This window comes from Cibotium barometz, chromosome 5, assembly GCF_041138505.1.
Source record: "Cibotium barometz isolate CiBa-2024 chromosome 5, ASM4113850v1, whole genome shotgun sequence".
NCBI classification, from domain to species: Eukaryota; Viridiplantae; Streptophyta; class Polypodiopsida; order Cyatheales; family Cibotiaceae; genus Cibotium; species Cibotium barometz.
Window position 1 is genome coordinate 33774994 of NC_141050.1, and position 9274 is coordinate 33784267.

At 36.8% G+C, this 9274-nt stretch overlaps 1 protein-coding gene across 2 annotated transcripts in view; it reads right to left on the reverse strand.

The window, feature by feature from the left end:
* LOC147638386 (putative Rho GTPase-activating protein At5g61530) overlaps positions 1-2741 on the reverse strand; it is a 92392-nt gene extending 89651 nt beyond the window's left edge. For both annotated transcript variants that reach the window (XM_086798315.1, XM_086798314.1), the window contains exons 1-3: positions 2086-2741; positions 1734-1829; positions 845-1155 (exon numbers count right to left, since the gene is read on the reverse strand). In XM_086798315.1, the coding sequence (XP_086654441.1) occupies positions 845-1155; positions 1734-1788 (366 nt within the window). In that variant the 5' untranslated portion in view covers positions 1789-1829; positions 2086-2741. The remainder of the gene's footprint in view (positions 1-844; positions 1156-1733; positions 1830-2085) is intronic.
* Positions 2742-9274: the final 6533 nt, after the last annotated feature.

Sequence of the window (9274 nt, forward strand, 5' to 3'; positions counted from 1 at the left end):
TATCTATCTTAACTCTTGAGTCTTGTCTTGACAATGTGTGTCGTGAGTCACAACATTCAAGTTTTATCATTAACTCTATTGTCATGTTGAATATTGAATTTAAAATTTGTTTTAAAACTGTGACTTGCTTCTTCAATGATGTATTACATGACTATATCGAGAACTAATTCTTCTTATAAAGTAAGTGTAACTAAAGCCAAATTTAGTAGAGTCTGATTATGCATACTAGCAGTCACTCTAAAATGTGAAATTGTCCTAACTATTGCCCTATTTTTTGGCCACGCAAATTCTCGGCAATGAAACATTTCTGCTTCCACTGCTCCAAAAACCATTTTGTTTCTGTGTCGAAATGGTGGCCCAGATTTTCTGATTGCTTCTGAAAATGAACCTGACAGGATGACCAATCCCAGGCCAGCTTGAACATAGGAATCCACGGCCTTTCCTGGAACTAGGCCAAAAGAAATGCTTCTCTACTGCCTCAGTTGTCTCTCGAATCCCCGTGTCCGACATATGGTGGTATGTGATATTCTTCCCTCATGTTAGGTCTTAAAGAAAGGATAACACAACCAACGGGCTCTAGCCAAAGTCCTAACACCCTGGCCTGCCAACACGCAAGTCCAGGATTCGAACCCTAGCATCTAAATATAGTAATTAACCTTGTACACCACTCTAGCCGCTGAAAATTCAGCCATATATCTCAGCCACAATGCCTAATATAGTGCTCTTGTGTTGGAGAGGGTAGCACCATCGCATACAATCTGGCCATGTTGTAATGCTTACATGACTTATTCCCACAGAAACATCTTCAGGAATTCTTGTCAACAGAGCAAAAAGATGTGAATACCTGTTCAAACCTTGTCCTTCCAACTGCCACCTTCTCCTTAGTTTCCAGCAAACTTCTTTTCAGCAGAACACTTGTCGATGATGCAGCAGACTTAAGGCGCTCCTGAACTGTGTCGTCTGAAGAGTAGCTTTGCTGTGCATGCTGTTGCCGGGCTCGCTGCAAAAGAGACCATCGTGCTCGCACCGCTGTTCCAGCCCGCTCTGCCACTTCTGCTGCCAGCTCTGCCACTTCTGCCACACCAGTTCCTGCATCTTTGGCAACATCCCCAACAAAGATGCCAGCTGTCTGTGTGACATTTCTAAGCTTCATGCCTGCACCAAGGCGCCTTCACTTAGCCGAAAGAGAGGAAGGGGAAAATGCAAAAAGGTTTTCCAAAACCATAAAGATTGAAGGTCTCGTTTGCTTTATCAAGAGGGGAAAGGGGGGTTGCATGGTGTGTGTGTGTGTGTGTGTGAGAGAGAGAGAGAGAGAGAGAGAGCTTGTGCATGTGAGCATGTATTTGCATGTGCGCATATGTGTGTGCACCTCTGTGCGTGAGAGTATGTATGCGCATGTGTACATCTGTGCATGCACATGTGAGTGTGTGCAAGCATGCGTGCATGGGTATATGCATCTATATGAGAGTGTGTGCATGCATGCACATTCTGCACGTGTGCATGGGCGCATGCATATGTGCATCCATTGATACAAGCACACGCTTGCAGGCCAACTTCTCCTGTCAGCATCCTGCCAATCTACAAATCTTAACCCACCCACAAATTCTTGATTCATTGAAGATAGGATATCAAAGAATGATAGTTAATGTACTTTACCATCATTAGCTCATTATGGAAAACAGCTCCATATCATCAGAGAGCCAAGGAAAGAGAACTGCAAAGAACAAACTCACTGGAAAGAGCAAAAAAACCGCTTGCTCTATCTCGCCATTCCGTCTTCGTAGCCATGAGAATGTCCTCCTCACCCGCCTGCACCACAAGGGTGCGTTCTGCAAGCAAATTCAGCATTAGACATATGCAAGAAGCATTGCAGATATAATTCGAACCCTAATCCATTCTAATCAAAATCATAAGTATCCAATCCAAATATTACACATTAAATCCAAACCCTGATTCATCTTAATCCAAACCCTAATACATCCTATGATTTTAATTCGTCGTAATACATCGAACCCAGCACTAATTTAGTGAATCGAAACCAGACCTTGTAAAATCAGAAATGTGGCTCATGGGAATCGGCCTTACCTTGTGATGTTAAGCCGCAGTGCACAGGATTACCGCCGTTCAATGCAGCTATAGAACCAAATAGACGAAACCCATCATCAAGAACAAAGGAAGCATTCAGACAATAGCCTGCAGGCTATCGTCTAGAACGGAGAAATCTGTGGGTCAATCCTGAATTTCGCAGATTTAAACCTCGGGTTTAACGAGCTTTGGATTTGAAATCGGGTGGGTGGGTGCGTGGGCGTGTGTGTGTGTGTGTGAGAGAGAGAGAGAGAGAGAGAGAGGGGGCCCAGGGGTCGGGGAGTGGGGAGTCGGAATCGAATCTCGATGAAATATCCGACCAAATCTGCATCTGATCAATCTATTCCGACGTTAATAATATTGGAATTGGGATGTACTTTGTACTTACTAGCTCTATGTACATCTAGGCTTTGTCTAGTATATATTGATTCCCAAGTGTTTGGTCTAACCATTCCCAAGTGTTTGGTCTAACCAGACGAGACCACGCATCGAGAAATTGAACTTGGCTTTTGAGAGGAGTACACATCATCACATACCCGCTCTCAAGTGCACAGAAACACAATATTTCTCAATTAAAAGAAGAGCTCAATGCTTGAACTTCTCTCCCTTCAGAAGTGTGTGAGATAAAATGATAATGAGTAGTTTTGTGAAGATTTATGTTTTTTTCATAAGACCGTAGCTCTTTGTTTCGATAATAATGGGGTCCTACTAAACCAAAAACAATGTGATAAAAACCGTAGCAATTTGTTTCATAAAACTACAGCTTTTTGTCTTGATAGTGGAGTCCTATTAAACCAACAACACTATGATAAAAAGCCAAATGAAATGTATATGGCAAGGTTGATTTCTATCTATTAGCACCTCATACCAAATGCACGTGCACGCACACACACACAGATTGCACACAGTCTCACTGAGAGAGAGAGAGAGAGAGAGAGAGAGAAGAAGAAGAAGAAGAAGAAGAAAAAGGTTATTATTTTAACGTCTGAGGAATAATCCCAACCACGAGAGAGAGAGAGAGAGAGAGAAAGAGAGAGAGAGAGATTAACGTCTAAGGAAGCATCACCGTGCATCTATTTGGTGGAAATAGACGCTCATATAAAGTATATTTGAAACATACATCACCCCACCCATCTTTAGATGTTAAGAGAAATTTATATGGTGGAAATGGAAGTTCATATAGAGTATATTTAAAGTTTGAACCATGGATTATAACACCCCATGATTGGATATTTTAGCACCCAACTAAGTATAAAGTATATTTGAAACATACATCACCCCACCCATCTTTAGATGTTAAGAGAAATTTATATGGTGGAAATGGAAGTTCATATAGAGTATATTTAAAGTTTGAACCATGGATTATAACACCCCATGATTGGATATTTTAGCACCCAACTAAGTACGCTTCAATTTTTAAAATGGTGTGTCATTATTTGTGGAGCATTGGCAACTGCATATAGAGTATATTTGAAGTTTGAACCATGGATTATAGCACCCCAACTAAGTACGCTTCAATTGTTAAAATGGTGTGTTATTATTTGTTGGATGTCCTCTCATGACAAGATTATAAAGACTCCCCTTTATATATAGCCCATAGGCATTTATTTTTCTTGGTGAGATTGCACATACATTTACTTCCTTTTAATTATAAAAGGGAATTCTTCATCTTGGAATATTATTGTGGAGATTCTTCATATAACTTGGAATATTATCATGGAGATTCTTCCTATACATTAAAATAAAGAAATTCACTAATCAAAGCAATCATATTGTCAATACAATATGTTGTAAGACTAATATATATCAAGTGACACTTTGAGTTTCTTTTGTGACTTTATAAAGTTTAGTATTTGTATCCATTTGCATGATGATGGTTAATTGCATCACACCTCCTATAGACTAATATATATCAAGTGACACTTTGAGTTTCTTTTGTGACTTTATAAAGTTTAGTATTTGTATCCATTTGCATGATGATGGTTAATTGCATCACACCTCCTATAGACTAGGAGGTACTTTTACACTTTCCCATGCAAAACAAGATCCATCATAAAATAAAAAATGAATGACTTTGCAATTAGTTTTCCCCATATAACACAAGTGTGCCTCTTTTATACATAGACACGTACAAGTTGAAGCCCAAGTAGACACCAAGTCCTTATTGACCTTCATTTTTTTTGGGCAACTCGTGTTTCTTATTGGTTTACAATTCCCATTTGTCATCCATTCTTATAGAACAATGTGAGAGAACACTCCTTCCCAATTTTTGAAGTAACAATAAGCAAGCCACATAAGAAGTAGCTATTAAGCTATAAGTTCAATGATTGAAGTGGTTGCTCTCTTCATCAAGGCCCTCTCTCTCATGCTTTTCTTCTTTATTAAAAGTCTATGGTGTCCCATTTTTTCAAGATTAACATACACATACTTCATCCTTGCGTTAAGTAGATTTCAATAGATTTATATGAGGCTATAGCTTGATCTTTCATGTTAAATCAAGATCATTTTTTATTTTGTTTGTGTGCACTGTGCTCACACACACACAATCACCTCCACTTGTATGACAAGAAAATCTTCCAAGGACATGGGTAGGTGTTTTCGTATGAGTTTTTATGGCTATAATAAGTAGTCTATACTATACTAGGTATACCCACCTCTAGGCTCATGTCTACAGCTTCACATGCCCAAGCTCACGGCTCACGTGTCGAGGCTCACGGCTCATATCTCACATGTCCATATTCACGTCTTTTATGCATGATTGTGGACTCACGTCCCCTACCCGAGAGCTAGTTTGGCCTGTTTTTGGTGGTTTTGAGATTATTTAATCTTAATAGGGAGAGATTAAGGATCTTAATCCTAGTTAATAATTGTAATACAACTAATTAATTAAGTGTTTTTATTTATTTTTAAATAGTTTAGCATGGTTTTACTCTATCGACTCAATAATGCATGAAAAAATATAAAATGCATAAATAAAAATTGATAATTTCGCTCTAATTCAACGTAATAGAGCTCAATGCTCATGTTTTTGGAGCGGATTCCACTCCTAATCACAATTGCTAAGCTAATTTTTGGATCAAAGCAATAAAATCTAAGCTTCTTGCACTCCAGTTTCATGTAAATCAATAGATTAAAAAATTAGGTTTTGCCCTACCAATGGTTGAAAATAGATTGCCCTAATGCAAAATAAACTTCAAATCAAAATCAAAAACAACAAAAAATTAAGGTTTTTCCCTACCAATAGTTGAAAATAGATTGTCCTAGTGCAAAATAAACTTCAAATCAAAAGCAACAAATAAACATATCCAATGTTCCAAACCATGTGTTTTTCAGAGTGTGATCTCCAAATCAACACTAGACAATATTGGATGACATCCATGTTTTAGAATCACTAAGGTTCTACAGACCTTGCCCACATAATGTAATGCTCCTTTAAAGGGTGGCTCAAGATGTGACAATGCACCTTATTATTATGCCTTCTTGCTACTCTTGCTAACTCTATAGATATTTGTTTCCAAATCAAAGGGAAAGAGATGGAGTTACCCTTGTCCGAGTATTGTTTCCTTTGCTTGCCTCTCTTGATCTCTTTACGGCAAACCAATTCTTTGATAACATGATAAGAATACGGGGGAGAGGGTGAGCTTGAGCTCCTTGTAAGCAAACACACACATAAAAGGGTTGACAAGCACCCAAGAGAGGTGGATGGTTGAATTTTCTTCTATTCTCTTCTCTTCTCTACAATTATAACGTAAAGATAAGAGTGCATTCTATAAGGAAAATTACTCTCCTACTATAACATATAATGGTCAATCGATAATGTGAACCACCTGACTACATGAGATGGCGCTATAACTATGCCATAACTCTAGTACACCATAATGGTTGTTGTCGCACAGCCCACTGGCGGCATATCACCTATAATCTCACCAACCACATATCAATGGCATAAGTGTGAAGTTCTCATCTTGAAGTGTCACCCATATCCGCACTAATTAAGATCAATATGTTAACATTATAAGCATCTCTAAGTCAATCTATCGTAGCATGTCGCCTGGTAACTATCGTCCAACCATGAGAGATAGAATCTAAGTTGGCAAGAATCTCTTGTACATAAGTAAAAATGCTTTGTTTCAAACACTGATTTAGGATTCTTTTTGAAGTTTATGTCCTCCTTTATTAAATGTAAGAATGGCTCAATACCAAGCCCTTGCCCAAGACCAAGAAGCCATACATTACATGCTATGTTTGAACACTTGACCAATGGCTTAAGAACTACCTGAAATGTAGAGAATATTATTTTCCTCAACCTATCAACATCCTTTTATATGGATGCATAGGTGGGATTTGGAGAAGGAGAAGTTTCTCCTAGAGATTGATTTGGGCTATTGAACATATTATGCCAATAATCTAAATTTATCTATGATCATTCCCATAACAAAATTCATACTCCCCTATCTCAATCCTAAGTTTTCGGAGGATTGGGGTGATTTGAGATTACAGTTGAGGAATATAAATTTTTGGACAGTTTTGTTGGACAGTTTTGTTACCCCTTTAGAGAATATCTTTCTAGGCTTAATCACCTCAATTTATATCTACCCCATGCAAAATTTATAAATCAAACCCCTTACTATTGTTTTATATCATTTGGTTCCCAAGGCTGAAAATTCAATTTATGTAATATACTCCTGAGATGAATAAGATATTTTCCTTACTTTATCTTAAGCAACAATTATTGTATGCTCAAACTTTACTATCAAGTTAATTTTTATAGAGCAACAAAAGATGTGTTGTGGTGATCTACTCTTGATTTTAATCTGTAAAATCATGAGTCTTCCCCGACACAATCCTAGATCCATCAAGGAGCCCCTCAATAATGACATCAAGGAGGTGCTCCACAAGGCTTAATTAGGTCCATTTAAAGGCGAGGGGAAGAATCTAGGAGAGTCAGTGGAAACATGGATCAACTCCATGGATGAGTATTTTAAGTAGCTAGGTATAATGAGAGAAGCAAGTTTAATTTTTCCTAACTAAAGATCATCGAAGCGGCAACCGAGAAATTTTTATGATTCTAATGCCTTGATCAAAACCAACTAGGATGCTACAACATAAAAGTGGTATCCTCACTAAAGGATTTGTCACCTAGGATTTCATGAGATGAAAAAATGAAAGAATTCTGAGTTATATCCCAAGAAGAAAAAAGAACCATTGGACCATCAAATCAAAGACTACCCAAACCCACCTAGAACTTTTATATATAGTTAGATCAACCAAGGACCTCGCTATCAAAGGCCATCTGCATCCGTCCAAAGTAATCAAGGTCCCCCGTCATTAAATCGAGGAAACTCAAGAAGTCAGTTCCCCACTCAGCCAACTGCTTCTAGGGTAGCCATGGTTATCAAGCAAGAAGAAACATGCTAGTTCTATATGGCTATAGAGCACTAGGGCCATAATCATTAATCATGAGTAATTCAAACTCTTTCATACTACCAAGGTGATAAATTCAAGCTTTTGATTGCTTTTGGTAGTACTCATTCTTTCATGTCGTCAGGATGTTTGTGTAAGTTAGTCCTAAATCAGGAATCGGGAAAGCCTATGCAATTAGAGGGGCGAGAAGGAAACTTTCTTTTACTTGCCAAGAAATAGACATGATTCAATTTCTTTCGGATGGGAATTCTACTAAATACAACTTTAAGGTTTTGGTATGCTTAGGCTATGCATTTATTTTAGAGGGTTAAATGAGTTTATCACAAAAAAATAAGTGCCCTATCCATAGAATTGATGAGCTCTTTGATCTATTGCATGGTTCCCAAATCTTTACAAATATTGATATAAAGCCAGGGCACTATCAAATCAAAATTAAGGAGCATCATATTTAGAAAACAACTTTCAATACTCTATATAGGCAATATGAGTTCACAACTATGCCATTCAAGTTGATAAATGCTTATGTGACCTTCAATTGTCTCATGTAATAAATTTTCAGAGATCACTTGGATAATTATGTTATTGTCTTCACTTTAATGATATTATGGTATATTATAAGAATGCTTTTGATTACATGTGTGAAGAGTCCTTAAATTATAAGGAAGCATAAGCTCTTTTATAAAAAGAGTAAGTTTACCTTCTTCATGGATCGTGTTAAATACTTTGGATTTGTAGTATCCAAGTATGGATTATTTGTAGACCTTGTCAATCTCATAGATTGGCTAAAACCCAAGACAAAGAGAGAAGTCATAGGATTCTTAGGGTTGACTACATGGTATTACATTTTTTTACTAATCATAAATTGGCTAAAACCCAAGACAAAGAGAGAAGTCATAGGATTCTTAGGGTTGACTACATGGTATTACATTTTTTTACTAATCATAAATTGGATAGAACCCAAGATAGTGAGGGAAGTCAAAGGATTCTTAGGGTTAACTAGATGGTAAACAGTGAGTCATGAAAAATGACAACAAAATCATGCAAACGACAACTTAACTCCATTTTTGGAAAAAAACCCAAAAATATTTTTTTCCCAAATTTATGGAGACAAAAGACACACTTTCATGTCGAATATTTAAAAAACACTACTTTTGTGAAAAAAGAATGCAAAACATTACTTACATTTTACTATAAACCCAAAAACATCTAATTGAAAAAAGAATTACAAAAAAGAAGAAAATCTTCCAAAAAATAAGAGTCATTGGACCTTTTGCTTAAAAATATTAATTATTTTCTGGTTCAAGTGTCAAGAATTTTTTTAACTCAAATCCATACATAACAATTTCTATATCATGCAAATTAAGCATGTCCATACGTTGACAAATTTCACTTTTCTTTCCTTTTTTTCTTTGTTTAAGCATCTCTAAATCATACTTTTCCTTGAGCATGGATAAGTTTTGTACCAATACACATTTCTACATTGCATGTTGTATGTAGCGTGTTATTATAGGTGATAAAACTAACATTACTTTTAGACCCAATATAATTTGATGAAACTCTTACATGGGGTTAGTGCATTGTGTAAGAAAACAAATTTTCTTTGTATACAAAGTTGGTCCAATGGTTGAATTTAAGCATATTTTGATATTAAGACAGGTAGCTATATGGAGTCCATAGCCATAGAAGAGGTTTATTGAAAGCAAAGATGTCTATAGATTTAGATAGAAATCCAACGATCCAAACGGTTAAATTTTAGACGGAGTAC